Genomic DNA, 23,720 nt, shown 5'->3' on the forward strand with positions numbered 1-23,720 from the left:
GCCGCGGCCATAGAGCGCGAAGGGAAAGAGCGGCGCGATGGTGGCGGCGGCGGCGGCGGCTGCTGGCGGGGGCCGACGGGCCGCGCAGGTGAGGCGGAGAGCGCTTTCCACGTACGCACCCACACACACACACACACACACACACACAAGGGGCGCGGGGGAGGGAACTTTCCCTGTCCTCCCCCCCACGGCCTCCAAGGGACCCCCCCTTGGAGGACCCGGGGGGGGGCGGAGGGGGCATCAAGTGCGTCAGACGCGGGCAGTTTGGGGGCGGCTTTGATTAAGGAGTGACCCCCGTTCCCAGGCCCGCCCCGCCCTTCAGGGGGCGCCAGCGGAGGGGGGGTGACCCCCCTCCCTTTCTGCCCCCCCCCACCGGACGGACGGCCTCCCGGGGCTCGGGCTTTGGCGATCCTCCTGGGGGGTGGGGCGGCCTTTGCACGAGGGAGAGAGAGGGGGAAGCCCCCCACCCACACACACTCTGACGTCATTCGGTGGGGAGGGAAGCCCCCTCCCTCGCGGGTGCGGCATTCTGGGCCCTGGAGTCCTAATAAGTAACTACTCCCCCCCAAAAAAAGCTCTGGGGATGCTGGGCTCTGAGCGGACCCCGCCCCGGGTCTCGCCCTTGGAGGGAGCAGGACAGGAGGGCGCCCGGGGGGGGGGGAGGAGGATGTCAAGAGGCCTCCCCAGCCTTCCTGGGGTCCCACGACGTTCGTCTCGCAGGGGTGGGTGGGTGGGTGTGTGGGTGTGTGAAAGGGCCGTGTGTGGGGGGGAATATCAGGGCGACCACCTTTTGGGGGAGACCCATTTAGAGACAAGGGAGAGCGGCGGGATTGTCCAGGGTCACCCCCCAGCCCCCCTTTTGCAGGGGAAGGGGAAGCCCCCTGGGTGGGGTGAGGGACTCCCCCAGAGCCCCAGTGGGGGTGGTCTACTGGGGCCCAGGCTGTGGGGCTTGGGTGCAGGACAGGCCCTTGGGAGGAGGGCATGGGGAGATGCTTGGGGGCGCGCGCGCACACACACACACACACAGCGAGAGAGAGAGAGAGAGAGAGAGAGAGAGCGCACTTCTGCCAGGGCTTTTCCCTTACTTTCCTCTTCTATGTGCCAAGTTATCCCTTAGTATTCATTGTCACTTATTAAGTAACGGCAATAATCATACTTCTGTTTCCCCTTTCTGGAGGATAAATGTGTTCATTCCACTATCCTCTCTCCAGTCCTGTGGGGTCACCTTAAGTTGACCGCATAGAACTCCCCACTTCTGCCTTTACGTGGGTGTCGGTGTTAACATTAGGCAGCCCTGGTTCCGGGGGTGACACGTTGCCTCCCAAGTCGGCATGACGGGAGAAGAATTTTCATTTGACTTCTTTATGTTGTGCCTTGTTTGGAGGGTTGTTTTAAATAAACAAAGTGATAAGTGAACATATTCGCCAATAATGGCTCTAACTGGCCCGCTTTAACATTTCCACCCAAATCTGTCTCTTTCTGTTTGGGCGAATATTCTAAAAATTTCACTTCTCAGTCAATGCATAATAGAAAGGAGAGAGAGAGAGAGAGAAATGAAATCCTTCTGGTTTTTGAAAGTTTAGGCTTTAATCACCAGGAAAGTTGCAGGCGCTAGAGTGCTGAGGGAGTTGTTTTCCTTTGCGTTATTTATGCATGCATTTTGTGACTGAATATTGTGTTTTCTTGTCACAAAAGCTGGCGAGCCTGCCTGTTCTGAGGTTGTTGGCGGGTGCAGAGTCCCTGCAGGAAATACAGACCTTTTCTGCCCCTCTACGTCTGCTTTGGAAGAGGTAGAAAAACTACATTTACGAAAGGCACCGAATTTCGCCCGATAGAGTGGAGAGCCATCAACCCCATGAAGAAACGTGCCCGAGTTCATTTGGACCTCTATGTCTGCTGTGGTGCAAGAACCGTACTCTGGGCTGCCCTCCACCCATGCCGCAGAACGTCCGGCTCTGTCGGATCCAGTTGGAGTCTTCAGGGCGAAGCCTGAAGCGTCGGCGTTTGTGCTCACGTGTAGCGGTTTGCCGTCCGAACACCAAAGAACTCATGGGTTGAAAGGCAGGCGCCAAAATTATCCTGAAAGGCTGGACTGTGCAGGCAAGCTGCCTTGTCCCGGGCTGATGGATCTCCTTCCGAAAGAACCTGTAGAAACCGGAGGTCTTGTTGAGGATAACATGACGCCAGGCTGGGTTTTAACGAAGCAGGACTCCCTTCGGGACTGTCCGAGGGAAGGTTTAGGAGGGGCAGAAGGCATGGCAGGCGTTGCCGTGGAAAGCCTGGTGCCGTTTTCTCAGACCGCACGGGACGCTTGTTGTTCAGAAGAGGTAAGTCCTGGGGGCCACCTGGGGACTGGGGGACCATCATCATTTTCTTAGTCCTTCCTGGTACAGCCAAGACTTTTGGCATTGCTGCAGGGACCTCCTGTGGCTCTGGAATTGGTTCAAGCCAACTCGAGGAAAAGATCTGGGGAATTCAGAACATACAGTAATCCTCCCTAACCGAGATGGTAGGAGACTAGCTGCAGGGACGCTGGGCTTTTGGAAGCGGTTGTGAGTCCAAACCCTCTCCGGGCCTGCCTAGAGGTGCTAGAAAACACTGAAGGGGTGCCTCTCCCTGGCTTAGCCTTGTTTCATGGTCGTGGCCCTTCACAGGCAGGGCCTGGCCTTCTCCCCTACCCGTCCTCTTTCTGGGCTGGAGGCCCCGTCCGTACCTAAAGGAGGCTCACGCTCCCCCAGGGAGAGGGACAAGGCACTCCCTCAGGCTGAGATTCCAGCACCGCCCCCTTTTCCTGCTCAGACTGTTCCAGGACCTCCCAGTCTCCACAGAGAATCTCTGCAACATCAAGGGTCCATTCACTGGGCTCGTTTCTCAGTGGGACGCCTGCTAGCTTTTGCCGAGAGTTCCCGTCAGCATTCTGCCTTGGGCAAATGGACCGCTCTCCACCTGGAAGTGGTATAATGCACTGATGGAGCCCCTTCTGGCGGGCAGAGCGCCTCAGGTTCAGGCTCCTGCAGGTAGGGCTGGGGAAAAGTCTTTCCTGAAACCCTGGAGGGCAGCTGTAGCTCCCAGTTAGTGTCACCATGATGGAACAAGGTGGACTCAGAGGAAGACGGCTCCCTGTTATTACAGGAAAACAAATCCAGCATTCAGAAAGCAGTAAGGGGACATTTCTGCTTCTCTGGACCGTTGCCAGCTGAGCAGAAACTGGCCATTGTTCAGCAGAGGAGGTTCAGAGGGAGACTAGCACGAAACCGTCAGATGGAAGGGTTCGAGCCAGTTCCTGCTCAGCTACAGGTATTTACAGACTTAGAGGATTCTGTTGGCAATTCAGTGAGAAAAAGGGGTTCTGTTAGGCTCTCGTGTTGCTGCGGTGAATGATCGCACCATAAGCAACTTGCTTGGTTGTTCTCCGTGCATGTGAACGTCAACAGACTTGTCGCCTTGACTGAGCTTTTCACCTTTTCATTGGCAACTACCTGGTGTATTTTACTTCCCTGCCTGTATACGAGTGTGCGCTTACCGACCGAGAGCAACGCTTCTGCTGATGAAACGGACTCTGGCCTGCACAAGTTTTTTCCATCTCCACTGTGTTTGTCTCGAAGGGACCACAATACTCTTTCATTTTTGCTGCAACAGATTAACGTAGCTGTAGAACCTGTGATACAAAACATATATTAAAAATCAGTAATGCGAACATTAGTAAAATGAAATGAAAACTGATACTGGAACATTTCAGGCAAACTGGGTTTTGATATTATTTATTCAACTTTTATACCCCCCCCAGCCCCCCATCTGGTTATCAAGGCCAGTCTGGGTGGTTCACTACACAGTGAAACCACAGACAACATTTAAAAAAAAAACTTAACATAATAACTATACGGAAAAAAAAACCCAAATGAGACTTATCAAACCAGATACACAAAAGCAACACAGAATAACTAGAAATGATTTAAAAGGCAAGGTGGCAAAACAGGTAGTACAAGCGTTGAAAAACCTCTGCACTATGACGATGCACAAACTCTAGGAGAGCCTGTCTGAACCAGCCATGTTTTCAGGGATCGTTTGAAAAATCCCAGGGAAACAGGCAGGCGGATTTTGGGCAAGAGAGTGTTCCATACTTTGACCACCATTTTCTTTCAGTTGTTCTTTAGCGAAGCATAAGTAGCATAAAATAAATGTGGAGGGGGGGGGAATGCATTTAGTGATGACTGAGGATGGTTAAGAGGAGTATCCTTGGTTATTATGACTTTTCCACCTTGGGTGCTGTCAGTCCTGCTTCTACTCTGATGACGTGCATGGCGTGTTTTCATTTCAGAAGGAGCCTCGGCTGGCCCAGGAGGGGAAAGATTTTCCCCCAAGTCCTTCGTCCACTGAAAGAGCAGCAGAGCTGCAAAATCTCGGTAGGCAAATGTTTGTACATATGTATAAGCGTGTGTTTCGGTTGGTATTTTCTCCATGACAGCGTTGCAGCCAAATGTAGACAAACGCTAATATGGATTTGAATTGACTTTCTCTGTGCAGGGGGATGGGGGAAGGTGTGCAGTAATGGGGGGCAGCTAACAATTCTGCTATTAGCTTCCGCCCCCTCCTTTTTTAACAGATTAATTTAGATAGGGGAGCTTTTGAAAAATGTCCAGCCAGAGAAATAAAAATGCACCTCTTTTCTTCTGTGCTGGGGCAGAGGGTGGGATGATGCTGTAGACAGCCAGACATATCAAGTGCTCAGTTATCGTCCTCATTTTAGAGGCGGATGCTCTGCTATGGTTTGTGTCCGGCCCCTGCGTGTTGACACTGAGTTAGTGAACATCAGAGGAAAGAGATCCATCCGCAAGTGAGGTGGTTCTCGTTAGAATTCTAGAACCCAGGCAGAGTTCTGGAGCAACAGCAAGAAGGCCCTGGGAGTCTCACAAAAAGTGTTTGCCTATTTGAAACCTCGTGGCTGTATCCCTCGGCTCATCTTGTCCCACTAAGGCTTAGCTTATATCCAGGGCCGAATCTCTACTCCCACAGAAGGAGACTCTAACGAGAAGGGAGAATATAGTCTCTCTCTCTCTCTCCCCCGCTCTGGGTTAAGGGCTGCGGCCGTTTTATATATTCACCATACACTCAGTGTGTAAGCAGAGATGGCGTAGAAAGACAGAAGTCGTGTAAAGTGCTTGTACAGGGTTTCCTGGATAAACTGAAGCCCCTAGAGTACCTTTGCTCCGCCTTCCTCATGTGTAAAATGTTTTCCCTTGCCCATTACCTTCGCTTGATTGGTGTGTTCTCGCTCTCTGCTTTACTCAACTTCGGAAGGTCATTTTTTTAAATGTTTACCTGCTATTAATCATTGCATTTGAATTACTAGTACATAGTTTGTTTTTAAAGTGTTATTAAGTCTTTTTTTAATGTTTAACTAAGTATGTTTTTAACTCTCTTCTTTTAATAACGTGAACCACCTTGGGTTCCCTTATCAAGAGAAAGGCAGCCTGTAAATAAAACAAAGAAACAAACAAAGAAATAATTTGCAGAAATGTAGAAGCATCCTAAAATGTTGGCTGTAGGAACATTTTATCACCAAAACAGTGGTAACTGAATATTTTCAGGGTGTGTGGTTCTCAGTTTGGGAATCGAAACCTTCAGGTCTTCAGTCCAGCTTTTCCTCCCAAGAATGGCAGACCCTGCTGCCTCAGTGGAGCCGACTCGAGGGAACCCCGTTGAGTCGGGGGGGTCTGCTCTCCTTGGATTTAACATTCAGAGACAGCCCCGCCGTACGTTTGTGCAGAGGGAAGTGGCCTGCCTTGTGTGATTTACTTTTGTTATTTTCTTTTTTGTGCAGAAGAAGACCCAGCCAAAGTGCAGGTGGCACCTGAAAGCCTCTCAAAGCCCATGCTAGAAACACAAGGTATGACGGCTGATGGGACTGGGCTGTTTAGTAAAAGAGGAGAGGACGGTACCCGAGGGAGTACAGGTATCTCACCTGAGAGCAATGAGCGCTCAGATCTAGACACAGTCCATGCCAAAGTTGCCGTTTCAGGAGTCAGCACCTTAGTCTCTCTAGAGCCTTTCACTCTTCTGGACAATGCCTCACCAGCGGAAGGACAGCTGCCAGAAGAAAAGGAATGGGAAGATCTGACAGCCTCCGCCCCTTCATCAGCAGCCAGAAAGGTCCTTTCAAGTTCGCAAAGTGGAGAAGACAAGCTCCTCGGTCAGGAGGAGCCCGTTTGTGCCATCTCAAGTGGCGGGCTTCCTGCCCAGCAAGATGAAATGAACTTTCACGATGCCGCTTCCACAGCGCCAGTAGCGGAGAGCAAGGCTCCCTTTGAGGGTTCTGGAGCCTCAGCTCTTCTTTTTGAGAGCAACCTGGAATTGGAGATGATGATGCTGTGGGAAGAGGGTGCCGATGTCCACGTCGTCTGTGAAGTGCAGACGGAACGCTTGACGGACAGCGATGAAAACGTCAGCTGCAGCAGCTGTGAAAAAATCAAACTTTTAGAAGAATGGGCCTCCGAACCAAAGATAGACGAGAGTCTGTGGCAGACAGGGAGCAGCGATGAATTGTCCAGTGACGGCGAGGATGAACAAGGAATGGAGAGCTGTGCAGATCATGCTTATAGTTGTCTTTGGAGAAGAATCCTTGAACCCCAGGAAGTTGCTTCTGTACAGCGGAGCGGCAGAGAAGACGTTCAGGAAGGCCCTCCTTCGGAGGATGAGGGATCGGCAGCCCTTCCGAGAAGGAACAGCACGAATCCAGAAAGTGGCCTCCCCCTCCTCCAGGATGATGTCCATTCGTCTACTGAAGAAGAAGAGGGTCAAGGCTCCTCAGGCAGTCGCAGAATCGAAAAGGAGGAGGGTTCCCCGTGTCCTCCTCCTCCCAGGGGTGGAGGCCTGGTTATCGGAGTGAAAGAAGAGAGAACTCTTTTGGAGGAAGCCAAGAGCTGTGGCTGCTTTCAGAATAGCTTCAGTGCAAGGTCGGATTCATACCCTTCCTCCTCCTCCTCCTGGGCCTCTTCAGGTCCTGGCAGTGAGTTAAATGAAGATGACTTGTTGGAAACGGAAAGCAGCAGCAGCCAAGGAACCGATCTTTTGGAGAGGGCTTCAGTGGCTCAGCGGCCTGTCGTGGACGTCAGCTTCGCGAAGGATGAAAAACACTCTGAAGCGACTCTGTTTAGTGGAGAACTTTCATTGACCCAAGAAGAGGATATGGATTTTGAAGGCCCTGAGTTCACGGACAGCCTGCTCAAAGGAGACCCTTCGGGTACTTGTGCCAAGCTGGCGACACAGAACACAAGTTACTTTCTCCAGAACAAGGAAGATTTATCTTCAGCATGTCACGACGGGGGTTGTTGTCTTACAGCGAATGGAAATCTGGAGTACACCGGAGACGTGACGCTGGGAGATGTGGGCAAAAGGGCAGCTGATGTGGGAAGAGCACGGAGCGGGGCCCACACCCCTGGCGAGCAGAGCAGGAGCAACCTCTGTTTGGCCGTTGAGATTTGCCGCACCCGCTCAGGAGACATCTCCCGCGAGGCCCAGACAGTCGGAGCTCAAGCAGGCAGGGAAGACGGTAGTGGACTCGAAATCAGCCACAGCTCTGTACCTGAGGAGGCGGCCACCCTTCCCTGGGCACGTGGCGCGGGTGTCCCTGGGGCCCAGCCTGCCTGTGAAGGCAGCTTGGAGGACTCGAATGGAGCAGAGCCTACCCCAAATGCTGTCTGTCCCGCAGGCCCGTCCCCTCCTGGCCTTTCAGCAGCAGGAGCGGCAGAGTCCTCCGCAGAAGCCAAACCCCAGAGGACGGACAGTGGCGAGAGCGTTACAGAATCCGAAGGAATCCCAGATGGTAACAGGGGCGTTTTCGCTCCCATTGCCAACTTACAGCAAGAACCCAGAACGGATGATTCTATGGAGGTTGAATCCGATGGACCGGACATGGTAGAAACTGTGAGAACAGAGGGAGGCGATCAGGGACGTGCATTGGCAGGAAAGCCTGCACAGGACAGAGATGTGGACGAAACTGCCCTTTGTGAACTTGCCAGGCTTGTGAAAGATCACAGCAAGGAAGAGTCGGAAGGGAACCCCAATCCTCCCACTTTCCCCTCTGCAAGTCACCTCTCTAATTTGGAGCCTCGCCTGGACCCTTGTTGTCCAGACCAGGCACAGTGGCAAGGCTGTTCTCTGCTCCTGGTGGATTTACATCATCCAGATCCTGATCAGCCAAGGAAAACCGCTGGTCAGCAGGAAACACAGAACGGTCGTCCTCACAGCCCAGCATTGTTTAATCAGAAAAATAAATCCTTGGAGAGAGCGTCTCTCTCTGAATGCTCTCCACTTCCTTTGATGTTCTCCGAGAGGCAGAATGGAGTTCCTGGTATATCAACTGTGACCCATTCATCTGAAGAAGCTCAAAAACAGGCCAGCTGCCATCAGAATGACCCACCAGGTCTGCAGAAGACCCAAGACCTAACTCTGCAAGCTTCCAAGCTTTTACTGGAAAAGGATGTTCAGGAAACATTTCAGCCAAACACAATAGGCTCCTCTGATAAAACGGTGCCAGAGTTAACCGAAAATCTATGGAAAAAAGATCCCAAAGAGCTGGAAAATTCAAAGCTGTGTTTAGGGAGCTTGGAAAATCTCTCCAGGACTCCAAAGTGGCCTCAGCCCGTTCAGGATCAGCCTTATCAAGTTAAAACAGAGGAATTCTGTTCCGTTCCTGCAGCAGTTGGTGGGGACCCCTCCAATGTGCCAGATCAAAAGCCATCTCTAAAGTGTAACAGCAAGCCAGCTTCACCTCCGGGTCAAACCTGCTTCCAGCCAGACCTACCAACTTTTATCCTTCTTGAGGATCAGAGAAGTACAGAGGGAGTGGATGCAGAGTTATTTCGAAACAAAAAAAGATCTAATTTGGCAGCTGTGCAGCCTCTCCAAACCCCAGGATCCTGGTTATCTCAGAGAGATGGACCGTTTAGTTTACCGGCTTCAAAAGCTCCTTCCTCTCCTCGGGTTGAAGAGCATCCTTCAGGGACCTTTTCGGCAGAGAGCGAAGCTGATGATCAGGTCAACTTAGTCATTTCAGGGAAGGCTCACATACGCTTTTCCGTCAAAGAGGCTGCCTGTGTCGATTCTGCCCTGGCCGCCCCTGAAACTGGCCTATGTTCTGTAGGTGACAAGCAGAGGACAGGAGGAATTGTGTTGGGAACACCCAAACACAGCCCGGATCCCACCTTGAAGGAGACAGAATTCTCACCAGAAGAGGTCAGGAGGGTGAGCAGTCGAGCCACGGACACTAAAGATTCTTTGGGCGTTCCCGTGCAAAGCTTGGCGTTTCCCGTGGGGACAGAAGAAAGGGCCTTCCCACCAGGGGAGGAAATAGAGATACGAACGCCTTGGGTGAGTCTCCGAGAATGTGCTTCAGAACGTGGCATGACTCAAGCCAAAGATCCCTCAAAATCAACAGAAAATATTGAGCGGCATGAAGAGAACAGGAATTACGCTTGGCAGTTATTTCCAAAAAGAAATTCCCCAGAGATCCTTTCCAGGTCTATAACCTTGGCTTTTCAAGACAGCCGCCTGTCAGGCGCCCCCACTCCATGCTTGCGAAGGGAGGGCAGGTGTTTGCAGGCTGCGGGAGCCAGCCGGGAGCCAGCAGGAGACCAGAAGAAGCTGCTGCCGGAGAGTCCCCCAGGCAGCCACGCCACTGAGGCGCCGGTTAAGACGGGAGCTCCTGAATTGGGAGGGGGTCCCAAACCCACAGCAAAGGCTCTGGAGCAGGAAGCGGAGCCGACGGCCACTCAGGCTGGAGCTGCGTGTGGTGGACTTAGTCCATGGAACAGAACCAGAAGGAAGGTGGGAGCAAGAGGATTCCTGAGGCGGACAATCCTTGCCACGGGGCCCCTTTTCGGCAGCTCTTCCCTCAGGAGGAGGGTGAAACCTGGAGACCTTGGGCATCAGGCCCTCCCGAGGAGGAGCCTACGGAGCAGCCGTGGTGGTGGGACCCCGCCCGGCCCTTTAAGGGAACCAGGAAGGCCAAAGGGATCCGCAGACTTTATGGAGTTGAGGCCGATGGAAGGAGGAAGCCCGAAGCTTGGCTTCAGGGAACCTCTCCGGCCATCAGAGGATAAGACTCGCCCTCTTCCAGTCTCCTGCGTGTTGTCAAAATCGGTTGGTTTTAGCGGTGAAGGAAGCCGGCGTGCCTTTGAAAGTGCGTGCAGAAGGAAACCCACGCTTCTGTTCAGGAGGCACTCAGAGAGGGTTCCCGCGCTGGGCAAGTTCAAGGCTCCGAAAGAAGGGCACCCACGGCCAAGTCCTGCTTCCCTCAAGAACCCCAGGCCTGAGGGGGTTCCCAGGCCTGGGATCAAGCCCATGGGCGCCCCTTGCTCTGCCACGGCACTGGCCGCGCCGAGAAGCGAGAGGGCCGTGACCTGGGACTGCGCCCCAAAGCCCCGAGGCAGCCGGAGCACCAGGCTGGACCCCTTCGGGCTCGGCCGACGGGCCAAAGACCCACCTCTCCTGCGGAAGCTCTCCAAGTTGGCCGATAAATTGCTGGTGCCCTCGAGAAATCCTCGAAAGTTCAAGCCGCTCCTGCGCTCGTCTGAGCTGCTTCCTATGCCGGAAAAATACAACCACCTTGGAAGCCAGAAGCTCCCAGAAATGTTCTCCTGTGTCAGTGTCAAGTTAAACGCTCCGTGGATGAACAGCGGTGGTGGCTGTTTCAGGATGTTCCACTCTCAGCCGGTGGGCTTTTATCCCATCGAGTCCACCAAGGTGTGCTGCTTCTTCGGGCTGGACAGCAAAGCGCCGCTGGCCTTCTGTGCTCCAGTCTTCCCCGTGTCCTTCCACATACAAGTGGATCCCAGCCCGACGAGGAACCTGCTGGGCAGCACGGCCCTGCTGAGCGTCTCCCGGAGGGCGACTTCCAGGGAGGTCCCCACCTGGCAGGCTTCCGGATGGACTTTCTCTTTCCTCCTGTCTCCGAGCTGCCTGAATGTGGCATCCATCCAGAAGGACGCCCAGTCCTCCTCTTTGAGTGCAATCAAAGCCCTGGTGGGAGACGCCATCGCCCAGAACCTCCGTGGCCTCCAAACCGTCTTGGCTCTGCTTTCCCCGGGCTGCTCCCGGCTCTGGGCGAAGAAGCGACGCCTGGCTCGTCGGAGCCCAAGCCTCCCGAAGCCGATGCTGCTGCCGTTTGCCCAGGAGGGCCTGAAGGGGTTTAGAAAAGGTTCCCCTTCCGGGCCAGCTGATCTCTTCTCCTCGGTGCCCCCTTCCCTGGGCAGGGCGCTGAGCGCATGGAACCGGCAGGGTCTCTCCCCCGGCCCCTCCGAGCTCCCTCCTCTCCTCTCCGCTTGCTACAAATGGCAGCCAGTCCCGGCTGCTGCAGCCGCCAGCCTGAGCCTCAGGAACAGGTAAACCTCCACCCGCCTTCTTTCCGAGAATTGGCCTCTCCAGCCTGCCCTGGTTTTTTGGGTTTCTCTTGGGAGAGGGGGGAGAGGTGTTGGGGAACACGTGGGGTGGGGTGGTTGCTGTTGCTGCTGCTTGCTCCAGCCTTCTCTCCGGCATGTCCGTGTGCTTCCTTTCTGTCGAACTTGCACACTCACAAGGGCCCTCGGCCAAGAAGCCCATTTTGCGGCGGAAGGAGAGCCCGCCCTGGGTTTCTTTCTAGACAAGAACCACTAACTCTGTTTTTCTCCCTCCCGGCCACACGTCCCACACCCTGCACCGGAACATTTATTGTGGAAAGGTGAGCTTCCCCCCTTATATGCTTTGCAGAATCTGGTGGCAGAGCTCCTGAATTTCTGAGGGAGGGAAGGTTTTGGAGCCTGGCTCAAGTCCATCCCCCCCCAAACTGGTCATTTCCCCCCCTCTTCTATCTGCTGCTGGAAAGGGAGGATGGCCTTCCCCGAATTGAGACCAGCTCCCTGGAAAATCCCTCTCTCCCCTTCATACACAGGCTTTCAGCAGGATAAACATGTCCTTGATGGATTTCATGGCAAGATTCTCTCCACAGGCCTTGTGCACACTTTAATTCTGCAAGGAGAGCCGGGACAAAAGAAGGTGAAACGAGGGAAGCTGACCACCTCTCTTATGCTAAATGCAGAAAGAGGGGGCGAAAAGTATGCTTCGTTCTGAGGCTGTGGGGTGATTCAGACTCTATGCCAAATGACCGCCCCATTCCTCTGTAGCTGTCTAAACAAATCCCTTTATCCCTTCATGGGATGCATAGAAAATACGGATGTATTTAAGCGATCAGCTGTACTGAGTTTCTGATAATAAGGAAAGGAGCCGATATCCTGCCCCGGGCAGGATCAGACAGATCTGGTTCACCTCGTGCACCCATGAACTCATTTGAGGTATCTGGGTGTTTGTTTTGTTAAAAAAAATGGAGGGGTCAGGGAAACCCCCAAATTTCAGAACTAAGAAAGTTCTAAGATAGTTCTGGTCACAGCGGTGACATGGCGCAGAAAATTTTTCCAAAATGTAACACTTTCTGACACTTTTCCACTGCTTTATTTTTTCATGATACATGTTCCATTTCTTTAAAAAGGCATCCCTAGGAGGGTGTGCAGCTGGCCCAAGGCCACCCAGGCTGGCTCTTCCCTTAAGAGGCCCTGTGAGTAGTCCAACTGCCAACCTCTGGCTTCGCAGCCAGGGACGCAACGGACTGAGCTCCAGCAGGCTCTTTTTAAAAATAGCCAGAGGTTGGGAGCCCGACCTCCTGGACAGAGTCTGGACTCCATGATCTATAGGGTCACTGGAGTTCTAAGATGATGATGAGAATTAATAACACAGGATGTGTCCTTCCCCACTCCCTCCATCAGTTATTTTCAGCTTAAGTATTTGTGAGAGGTTGAGACATGAAAAAGTTTTGTTTACTAAATATAAATCTAGCAAGTATGCAAAAATCAAACCACACTCTATCTACATCTTTGGAAAACATTCCAGAAATGTTCTCCAATAGCAATGAGCCAGAAAGCCCTCGTTGCATTTTCTCGGCAGTAATTCACAAGAGCAGTGCCTTGAGGATACTAGGACAGAGAAGCTGGTCCTCAAGACTTGGCTGCATTTGCAGTGTGCGAGCTTAGCCTTAGGACTGAGGAGGGAAGCAGGATCCGTGCGCTTGCAAGTGATTTATAATCCCTTTGCAAGGTTTCCAGTCCTGACTAAGTGGCCTTTCTCTGAGCGACCAACCACTGACCCCCTCTGGGCTGCTGCCCCGATCTGATGCTGCCTCTTAACCGAGTTCTCGGGAATGGTGGCTCTCCAGAGGCTTGGCTGGGTCCCTTCCTGTCCCTGCCGTAGATGATCCGGGTTCTTGCAGGCCAGCCCTGCCCTCCCTCTCACTAAGCGGGAGATCCTCCGGCTGATACTTCATCTGGGAGTCCACAGTTTTGGACAACAACAGAGAGCAAGCTTAAAGCAAATATTTTAGGCGTTGACTCATTGTTCTTTTTTCAATGAAGGCACTGGCCCTCTTCCGAAGAAACCGAGGGGCTTGACCCTGTGTCTGCCGTTGGTAGCCCTCTTCTCTCTGTGTCTCTCCCCAGATCAAACCTCCAAAGCCTTGGGGGCCAACGTCCTGTGCTGTCAGAGTGCGGCCATCTTCACGGTGGCGGAGGAAAGCCTCCCTCTTCTCATGGGGCAGCGGAAGAGGGGAAAGAGCGTGCAGGGTCTCAGCTTTCCTTTCTTTGCCCGTTGGCGGGTGTCTGTTCCGTGGGCAGGCCCCATGGGGCCCTCTTCAGCGCAAAAGGGGCCCTTCCTAACAAAGGTTCCCTGCCAGCCCCCAGGCAGCCACAAGCCCCATTTAAATCCATTGCAAGAGCCAAGGAAGGCTGAGGCCAAATGGGGACATCTTTGGGGCTCTATCAGTGGAATGGCTGTCATTCGGTACTGGACGCAAGGGACCCAGCAGCAAGGGTTTGAGTCCAGGGCTGAAGCCCTCGCCTTAACGGCGGCCTCCCCTTCTGCCAAGCCTCGCAGGCTCCAGGCCATTTCGCGAGGCCAGCCCTGGGACAGATGGGCTGTGAAGCCATGTCTACCGGGAAGGAGTGCTCTCTCTGGCGCTTCTGCCGATGAAGCCGAAAGAACGCGCGCACCCCCCATGCCCCCACAGGAGTCTGAAAAATAAGCTATGGTTGGCTCTTTCTTTTACCTGGTTCCAACGTCTTGTAGGATCCTGGCCTTAGGAAGCCTGCTGGAAGCAGACCATCGGGTTCCCCAGGGTTTGGGTGGATGAGTTCCTCGAAGCCTGTACGCAGGTGTAAAGGACTCAAAACGTTTGGGCACAGCTCCTGCCTCTTGCTCCTCTTTTCTGCTGCTCAAGCCTTTGCACACCCTCAAAACGCCCAGCCCAATGCCGGGGGGGGGGGCGGAATTGATCATTGACCGGCTGGGGGGGTTCGCTCGGCCTCCTGGTTTGTCTGCCTTAGCTGGGCTTTCCTTGTTCTTGAGGCAGAAGGGTGTCTGGAAGAGAGCTTTTTCTCTGTGCCCTCCCCAGGGGGAAAACCAGCCCCATCCTCTTTTAGGTTCTCTCGCCTCCTGCCTCCGAGAAGGATCTTGCCCAAGGAAAGAGGGACTCACAGAGGAGGCAAAGAGGGGGTTGGCATTGGTTTTGCTGGGACTGCCGGTGGCCTCTTGGGGTTTTGTAGTGTGGTACTAACTGGCTGCTTTTTGTTTTCTGTGGTTCCCCCCCCCCCCGCCTGCCCTCTCTGCGAACCAGCTCTGCCACGTTGCCCCCAGTACCTGACCAGTTCCTTGAAGCTTCGGCTGCTGTGACAGAGGATGCCAGGTGGGTAAGCCTTCTTCCCCTCTTACGCCTCCCGCCAGCATCCTGCTGGTGCCAAGGAAGGGGCGTGTGGCTGCCCTCCAGGAGACCAACCTTGGGTTCAGGACATTCCTGCTTGCCCGGCCTCCTGTCCGGTCTTGCTCTGTGAAAAAAGGCAACCAGGATTGGCCGCGGGAGCTTTTGGTTCGGCTGAAACACGGTGGGAATGGGGGCTGCCGCCTCTCGGTGAAAGGTGAGCCACGATTCCTGGTGGCATCCGGGAGCAGGAATCGTGGCTCTCTTTTGTGGCGGGGCCCCTGTCGTTTCTGGCCAAGGGATCCAAGGGAAGGAGTGCCTGAGTTTCGCTCACCTGGTGTTAAACAAAACCATCCTTTGCATGAGGTGGGACCCGGGCGGTTCCCCTTTTCCTCGCGTCCCTCCCGGCCCATCTTTCCTTCTCCTGAGTCTCCTTTCCTGGTCCCTCCGGCGCAAAGCCTTCTCTCCCACCTCTCAGCCTCCTGGCCTGGCCGTGGCCCAGCTGCCTGCCGGCGGTGTCCTGCAGGGAGACCGTCTGCCTCCACTCGGTGGCGTAGGGGGTTTGCTTTTGCTCCCGTCCGGCATCGTCTGTGGATGGTCTCTAGCTTTGGCAAGAGGGAAAAGACAAGATGTGCGGGGAGGAGGTGTCGTTGAACGTTTGAGGCGGGGGGTTGGAAATAGCTACGACTGCAAGATATTTCAGTTTACAGTGACAACCTATTTAAAGAAAGGGGTTGCTATATTTTGCTTCCTGGTCATCACACACCCCCCAAACCATTTCAAGGCCCCTTTAGGATCAAGCGAGGCCAAAGGATGAATACGGTAGCGTCTGGCTCCCAAGCTTTTATTTATCTCGTAAGGGCAGGTCCAGAGCAGACCATGGGAATCAGATGTCAAGTAAAGTGCATTCATTTTAAAGTTCGCTTTGGAAGAACCCAAGTTATGCCTAAGGCGCTCCATGTTCCTAGGGTGACTTGCCGGGAGGGGGGAGGGTGCTTTAGGATTAAGACGCTTCTCCGTTTCCCCTTAAATTGCTGCTCCTTCCCCCTCCAGCACCACCATCATAACAGCAGAGAGAACATCCAGTGGCTTTCCGTGGCGCCTGAAAGCATTCTCCCTTCTGCCTGTTTTTTCCCTCCCTCTTTCTCTTCCTCTTAGGTGGGAGCCTCCCTTTCCTGCGTTCTTGCCGACCCCTCGCCCAGTTGCAGAGCCGGCATCCTCTCGCCTTGGCCTTTCTGCACCCGAGTTTCAGGCCCATTGCTTGGATGAACTGGACGCTTCTGCCCCCACGTTGCCTCGGAGAGATTCTCCCCTCGAAAAAGTGGGTCGAATAGCACACCCTGACACGTGGCTGGCATGTGTTCAAAATGTGCATTTCAGTGGAGTGTTAGAGGATGGCGCCCGATTCCCCTCAAGGGGTCTGGTGGGCAGAAGGGAGAAGAGGGGAAAATACCAAACCGACCCGGGACAAACACTCCACCTGCTTTGTCGCCCGAAGTGAAGGCACCCGCCTGAGATCTAAATGACCCTTTCTGGCTGCCACGTCTCCACTCGCCAGCAGGGAGATTGCTGCCCACACGTCCAGAGTAGATGGCAGTCATGACGGAGAGGAACCTGTGTGCAATTCAGCACGGGGTCCCGCGTATCCGAATGGCATGGGTCCCCAGCCAGTGGGGGGGGGGGAGAGTGGGGAAGGAAGGTTGTGTGCCGGTTTGCAGGGCATCATCCCCCGTCCCTCTCCTTCTGCCCCACTGACAGGGTGGCAGCCGCAAAAGACTTGGAGAGAAGGAGAAAAGGCTGGTGTGGCGAGCAGCACCCCCTGAAATCCCTTCTCCTCCTCTACTATTAGCCTAGTGGTTCTCAAAGTGGGGAGGTGTGCCCAGACCTTCTTGGACTGCACTTCCCAGAAGCCTTCACCACTTACGGGGCTGGCCAGGATTTCTGGGAGTTGCCGTCCAAGAACCTTTGGGGGCCCCCACTTGGAGAACCACGGCTCTGTCCTACCAAAGTACATTCTGGCTCTTGGCTCCTTCCTCGCCCCGGCCCTGCCCCCCCCTCAGCCTCCCCTGGGGCTGCCGTGGGGGTGCTCCGTGGCCCAGAGCCTGTTGTTCTAGGGAGAGGGGGGGAAATCAGGAGCACCCACTGTGCCTGAAAGCATGTCCCGACTCCATCTCCTCCTCCTCTTTCATGAAGGCTGAATCGGAGAAGAGGCCTAAGAGGGTGTCCCAGATCCGCATTCGGAAGACGATTCCTAAGCCAGACCCCAACCTCACCCCCATGGGGCTTCCCAGACCCAAAAGGTAAGTAGGGACGTGAGCCGCTGCACTGGCATTTCTGCTATGACACCCGGGAGCACCAGCCTGGCATCTGCTCTGCCGGGAGCTGAGCAGAACAGATGCCAGGCTGGTGCTCCCCATGACACGGTAGAGGCGCCCTGAGAAGCACCCGGCCGGCTTGAGCCACAGGCTAGCTGCGTGGGAACAGAGCAGGAAGGCAGGGAGCGATGCAGCCGCCAGCACAGCTCTTGGGCGGCTTGAGTGCACAGACCCAGCCTGCCTCCCTGGGCTGCCCCATCAGCTTCGCAGGGAGGATGGCCGGAGCCAGACGCCACAGAGAAGCAGCCGGGGCCCTTGATGGGGGGGTGCCGTCACGTGGCCCCGACAGGGCTTGCAGCGGGATCTGTGCAAGGGGTGTTCCACCCCCTGTCCCCAGCGAGCTTCCTTGGTCAGTGGGGGACTTGAGCCCAGGTCTCCCCGACTCTCAGTCTGTCGCTTTGTCCACAACCCCATGCTTGGGGTCCGGCGGAGCAGGCACCTTGGGGCGACCTAGAGGCGTTCCAGCTGCCTATGGGACCTAATGTCTGAGAAGAAACAGATTGCTGAGAAACCCTAACTGCCCCTTTCCTATTCTTCCAGGTTAAAGAAAACAGAATTCAGTTTGGAAGAAATCTATACCAACCAGAATTACAAGTCTCCCCCTCCGACCAGGTTGGTTCTGTTCCCCGGGGAGGTTGTCAGGCAGGGGATGTGCTGTAGGAGACCACACAGACTCCAGCATCAAGGTGTCTGCTTGTTGGGCAAGGAGAAGGCACAGGGACAGTTGCACGGAGAAGCTCTCGGGCCGGAAACAGTCGTGTGTGTGTGTAGAGGCGTGTGTGTGTGTGTGTGAGAGAGAGAGAGAGAGAGAGACAAGAGCAAATGAATGCGACAGAGAGGTGGCCAAGGCCATCCATTTGGGTTGGTGAGATGAATCCTGTCCTTCAGTCTGGAAGAGCAGTCATCAAACTGTTGCAACACTCAGATGCTTTCTTAGGTCAAGGGTTTCCACTCCTAGGCTGTCTCCAGCCTCTGTTTCTGGCCTCACTTGTCCATGGGTTATGTGGTCGGGCGTGGTGGTGGCAGTGGGTGGTGGCAGACGGCTTACATCCTAGGGGTTCTGTCCCACTTTAGTTCATTTTTGTTCTAACCGACTTTTGTTATTTGTACACGTCCACTAAGCACAACAGGAGAGTCCTCCTGGGCGCGCGTGCGCATGTGTCTTCACAATGAAGCTGAATGTCTGTATCTAAATGCGCAGGTCCATGTCCTCCCTTCTCCACCCCTTCCGCTTTGGCCCCAGGGCAACTGCTCTACTTTTCATGTTTGTTATTTCCCCCTTTTTCAAAACCAAAACCAAAAAATGTTGCTGTTAGAGACCTGATCCTTGGGAGTGCAGCCCCTGCGTCTTGCGTGTTTTGGGTCAAAACAAGTGGCAGTAAAGATAATCCTCCGGAAGCTGTCCACCAGAGCAAGAAACCATCCAGGAGGTGTGCTAGCCGCTGGGCGAGGGCACGTACCTTCCTTGAAAAAGGAGCGGTTTGTGCTCAGAAACTCCCAGGGACAGGCGGGTCCGTGGGGCGGAGATCTCAGAGGGTGCCCGGAGTCTGAGCGTTCAGTGGTCTTGTTCACTCCCTGCCTTCTCTTGGCCCCGCTGGGCTCCTCGTGGCCTGGTCTTTGGGCCGTGGATGATCCCTCTGCGGTTGTCTTATTCTAAGCTGCCTCCTTTTGGCTTTGCCTTCCAGGTGCCTGGAAACCATCTTTGAGGAGCCCAAAGAGAGGAACGGCTCTTTGGTCTCCATCAGCCACCAGAAGAGGAAGCGGATTTTGGAATTCCAGGACTTCACCGTTCCCCGGAAGAGGAAAGTTCGCGGCAGAGTCAAAGTGACCGGGAGTTTCACCCGGGCCCAAAAAGCCGCCGTGGAGGGAAGAGAACTGGATGTCCTCCTGATTCAGAAACTGACAGACCTTGAAACGTTTTTTGCCAAGCAGGAGGAGCAGAGGGATGCTCCTGGCAGTTGAGGTTAGGCCACAAGCTGGAGGTGGCGCCGAGCCTTCTGCTTCAGCCTTCCTCTTGCAGGGCCCCGAGTCTTCCCTTACTCGCCACTCAGCTCTGGCCTCTCAGTGACCCGGTCCTGCCTACAGACCTGTCCCAATTAGGGGTGGTGGTGGGTCATTAAGCTTTTCTCTTAAAACACTGGAGGAGAACCCCTCGTTCCCTCGAGCACAGGGCAACGGCTGTGTCTTCCTCCTCCAGTGTCACTGGAAACGTGTGTGGTTCTGAACAAATCCCCAGGGAAGGCGGACAGGGCAGGTCACAGGCTAGAAGGGAGGCACCGGGAAAGATAACAGGAGTTCAAGGACTCCCTGATGTGGCAGGCTTGGAATCGGCCTCGGCTGCGCTTCACTTTTAGGACCCCCTCCGGGCGCTGGGGTTCAGAAGTGGGGAATGACGACTGGCAAGATGGCACACCCGAGCATATTTAATTCACAGGCATCTCTTACTGGGGCGAAACCGAAACAGGTGCAGTGATTCTGCCGTCTGTGAGCAGCAAGAGCCTCCTGGGGGACCCGAAGAGGAGTTGTTGCGCTTGGTGTCGCTGACCTGCTGCCTGGAGGGCCCCCCGATCCCCATGCATTGGATGGGGTGCAGGAAGATGGGGTCCAGGTTGCCTAGGAAATGACATTTTAACCATTTTAAGTTTCCCCCGGCTCTGGGGCGGGGGAAAGGAGCGAGGAGGGAAAGAGTCCCTGTTGAGCCTTCTCCTGCCTCGTTCTCCACTGAGTTCCTTTGAGTGGTATGGAAGGATCGTGTAGGTGCCCAAGGGAGGGGGGGAAATACGCATAAGAGAAGACAGCCGTTCTCCCAGAATTGGTGACCCACCAGACTGGATTGTTCCACCCCACCCTAGGGGCACCATCCCCCCCTCCCCAACTCCACCCCTGATCATCATCTCTCCCTTCAGGTTCTGACCTGAGCATTGCACGCGCGGGACCAAGCATTTACCTAGCTGGTTGAGTTGAACCAGTTAAGAATAAGCAAATCTGTAAAGTGTGGATGGCCGGACACTACGGGGTCTCGGCAGGTGGAAGTTGGGAAGCAGCCAGGAGTGGTCGGTGGTCGTGCTTCTCAGGAAATGTGATTCACGCCCCGCCCTAGGGATGCTGCTGTGCTCTGGGGTACTCTGTGAAGTCTCTGACTTCCGTGAAGGTTTTCCCGTGGCAAACAGCAGCTGCTGAGCTGTCTGCAGTGCCTAGGATTTGGGCCGGCATTAATGGCTGAATGGCTCAAAGTTCGTTCCCTCTCCCCCCGCCCTGTTCTGTAAAATGTGCACTTTCTCTACCCCTGCCCACCCCACCCACCATGGATACCTCCAGAACTTGCATAGCTCTAGAATCCAGGAAATAGCCGGTGACGGGAACCGAGGCCAACCCCAGGAGCGGAAGGGTGCCCTGTCCCACTTTCTTCTCCGCCGTTCCTGGGAGTGGTTCAGGAAGGAAGCGGCCTTCCGCCCGGCCATCTGGGGGGGCCGAAGGGCAGGGCCACGCATGTGCCTAAAAGGACAGGTGGAGTTCATTTCCCTCCCTCGTTGCTTGGATGATCTTCTCCCAGTGTGATAAAAATGAACATTGTGAATTGTCTTTGGTTGTTGAGACCCCGCGGGCCGTTTTGTCTGTGATTGTCTGATATGACGCGTTTGTGACTGCATGCAGATCAGTGGATACCCAAGACTGTCAACCGATACCTTGGTCACAACAGGAGGTCCGAAAGTAACGTTTTGAATGACCGAAGTTGACTCGTCATTAGAAATACATTCAAAATCTTTTCATCCCATAGTGGGGCTTCGGACACACCACACTAGGACCGATTCCGACGCAGAATTCCCCGATTCGATTGTTGAGTTGATGTTCGGGTGGTGCTAGGCGGGATGAATGCGTCCAACTTCGGCTCATCTGCCACGGTGAAGTTTTGAAATGTCTGCCGGTATGTTTCATGCGTGTGCTTTTTGTTGCCGTTCTTGCTGCTGTCAACTTCCTTTTGCAGTGACATTTCTGTCAAGGGGTTCCTTCGGAGGGTGCCCGCAAGGACCGACAGGTCAGAAAACTGTGTTGCCATTCACTAGAGAGAGAAGGAGTCACAGGGCAGGATCCGTGGGAACCCCCCATCAAGAGAGGAGGTCCCGCACCACGATGGTGCTGAAAGGGGGGGGCAGTCTCTTTCCCTGGGCTGTCCTGGCCCTCAGACCCCTCGTTTTCCATCTGTGTGTGCTTCTGCTGACTGTCCTCTAGGACCCACAGACCAAGGGGGAGCAGCAGCAGCAACTGTGACGATGGAACTGCTGCTGCTGGCGGCATCCTAAATCTTCCCCTCTCCGCGCCTCAGAGAGAGAGGCCGAGGAGGCTCCTTGGGAAGGTCTGCCTTCCAACAGTACTCTTTGAGGCTTGCAGTACAATCATGGAAAAGATTCTAGCCGGTCCCCCCTCAGGAAAAAGCCAAGCCGTCTCGGGTGTCCTTCCAGGGGCGACAGGGCTCCAAAGAGCAGTCCGATCTGCTTTGGGAAAGTTGTGCCTCCCTGAATGAAGTCCTGAGTAATTGTTTTTTTAAAAAAAGACTCATTCCAGTGCCCAGTGGCAAGGGCATCGTAAGGAAGGGTGCTCTCCCAGATGGTCACTGGTCAGATCTTGAGTCCGTGTCAAGCTTTTCTGGCTTATCTTAACCTTTTGGATGGAGCTTCGGCTACTTGTGTGGTTTGTCGCCCAAAACAGCTGGTAAGAAAAGCTTGTTTTTAAGCCTTTCATCTCAATAAAAATCAAATGGAAATTTGCACACTTTTATACCAGTGCCCACTTGTCATACCATCCTCGTGTGTTGTTTTTGGTTGTTGTTTTTTTAAATTCCACTTAAGCCTGAATTTTAAATTTTACCTTTTTTTCCTTTAAGTTATGGAAATAAACAAAAAGAAACCTATAATGTTTTAAGTGTTTACTGAAGGGAATTCCTTTCTTTAAATCAAAACAAAACATGGAGCTCTTTTGGGAGGAAGTGGTCAGCTGAAAAGTAGGCGCCAGTGAGAGGAGGGCAGCCCCCTGACCAGAGAAGGGGGGAGAGAATTCAGCAGAGGAAGGGGCCGTCTGAACACGTCACCGTGCTCTAAATACCTTTGAAACTGTTAGGCTGAAGTCTTCCACACCCCTAGCTGGGTAGAGACTTCTATCCAGACTTGTCTGAGCAAGAAAACTCGAATGCTGCGGAGAGGAGCTCCCTAACTGATTGGCGCTCTGGTGGGGAATGAAAGGCAACCGAGGGTCTCATTTAGGCACAGCAGAGAAGTGGGCAGGACTATCGCCGCGGCTCAGCTCAGGAATGTTCCGAAGCCATCTGCCACTGGCACAGAGTAAGCCAACTGCGTGGTCTACACAGGCCACAAAGGAGAAGCAGATGTGCCAGGAGTTTTCACGCTGTGCAGCTCTTGGAAGAAAAGAGCTGCAGCAATGCTCCCTGACACTCCGGGCTGGATAGCACCTTAGTGGCCAGAATCTGTGGATCCTGCCTGATTTCGGTTAATCGTTTAGAGAGGCGGCCCCTGCTTCCAGGATGGCCCAACACCCTACCAAGCAGTTGCTTCCCAGAAGTAGAGCCCCTTGCGGGAAGCGTTCCTCTCAAGCAACTTTGAATGCATGCAGTGATAATCCAAGAAACCATAGGTTGTCACCAAGTTTTCATTTGTTTGAACATTGGAGTAAAAGAACGTATTTCCCCTGATGGGAACCCTACTGCATGATGTGATTGCCATAGGGCAGTTGCCGGAGCAGTGCCCACTCCTTTTCTGACTGTCCTGCAGGCGCCTGCCTGGCCGTGCCACAGACCAGGCGTCACGCAGAGGGACACCCCCAGGAGCAGCCAAAATGCCGTGGGATTTACGGCAATGAGCAACGAACTCAAAGCATCCTCCCAGTTCAAGGAACAATGGAATGAAAGTGCCATGGTTTTCTTGTTAAGGACATGCAAAACGCGCAAGCAAATACAATCTTTTTCTCCAAAAGGGGGTTGGGAGTGGGGGGAAAGGGTGGCATTTTACCCTGGCTTGACTGGGTGCGTTCCTTGTGGAGATGCCATGAGCTCCACCGACAAATCTGCTCCATGCTGCTCATGGAGGAGTAGCTGTGCTGACGGATCCGGACAAGCCTCTGTGTGAAAACCACTGAAGCTGGAGCAATCTTGGTGGTCTGCAGAGTGGTTCTCCACTCCTGTGGCTCAAGAGGAAAGGAAATGTGCTCCTCGGTGGACTAACGGTTGGATAAGCTACTCTTCTAACCTGAAGTTCCAAGAGGCACCAGTGGCTGAGCCACCACCACCCCTCCCCGGCTCTGCATTTGCTATGGAAAACAGCTCAGCGGCCGAGGCCCCAAAGAAAACCCCTCGGCATCTTGGTGTCCTCTTGGTGGCAACGATAACCAGGTCTGCACGACAGTCTCCTTTCCCTTTGAGCTCCGGCCAGGCCATCAGGGCCAGGTGGGTTCCGTGCAAGGATCCTGTTCACAGAAGTCCAGGATGCCTGCAAACCAACAGGGGTGGGATTTGAATTCATGCCTTCCGTCCTGCCTTCTGCAGCCCACCTCCCTGAGTGTGG

At 54.2% G+C, this 23,720-nt stretch overlaps 2 protein-coding genes across 7 annotated transcripts in view; one reads left to right on the plus strand and one right to left on the minus strand.

Moving 5' to 3' along the window:
* Positions 1–22,060, plus strand: PRR14L (proline rich 14 like). 2 transcript variants are annotated; one of them, XM_020799078.3, is made up of 9 exons: positions 1–88; positions 1,696–2,327; positions 4,319–4,403; positions 5,822–11,381; positions 14,693–14,761; positions 15,932–16,094; positions 16,967–17,073; positions 17,689–17,760; positions 18,834–22,060. In XM_020799078.3, exons 2-9 carry the CDS (start codon positions 1,890–1,892, stop codon positions 19,108–19,110), a joined length of 6,771 nt encoding a protein of 2,256 aa, XP_020654737.3. In that variant the 5' UTR covers positions 1–88; positions 1,696–1,889; the 3' UTR covers positions 19,111–22,060. The 2 variants fall into 2 exon arrangements, with proteins under 2 accessions (XP_020654737.3, XP_078238014.1); XM_078381888.1 differs by lacking the exon at positions 1–88 and having other exon boundaries at positions 737–2,327.
* Positions 22,058–23,720, minus strand: part of LOC110081932 (serotransferrin-2) — a 21,769-nt gene continuing 20,106 nt past the window's right edge. For all 5 annotated transcript variants that reach the window (XM_072983304.2, XM_078381898.1, XM_078381899.1 and 2 more), the window contains one exon: positions 22,058–23,645. In XM_072983304.2, coding sequence (XP_072839405.2) covers positions 23,593–23,645 — 53 coding nt within the window. In that variant the 3' untranslated portion in view covers positions 22,058–23,592. The remainder of the gene's footprint in view (positions 23,646–23,720) is intronic.

Source organism: Pogona vitticeps, chromosome 14 (assembly GCF_051106095.1).
Source record: "Pogona vitticeps strain Pit_001003342236 chromosome 14, PviZW2.1, whole genome shotgun sequence".
In the NCBI taxonomy this organism is placed as follows: domain Eukaryota; kingdom Metazoa; phylum Chordata; class Lepidosauria; order Squamata; family Agamidae; genus Pogona; species Pogona vitticeps.

Excerpts from the sequence above, each read along its gene's own strand:
- PRR14L (XM_020799078.3), top strand. The coding sequence starts at position 1,890 with ATGTCTGCTGTGGTGCAAGAACCGTACTCTGGGCTGCCCTCCACCCAT. Across the intron at positions 4,404-5,821 it reads AGCAGAGCTGCAAAATCTCG|AAGAAGACCCAGCCAAAGTG; the intron begins GTAGGCAAATGT and ends TTTTTTGTGCAG. Across the intron at positions 17,761-18,833 it reads AAGTCTCCCCCTCCGACCAG|GTGCCTGGAAACCATCTTTG; the intron begins GTTGGTTCTGTT and ends TTTGCCTTCCAG.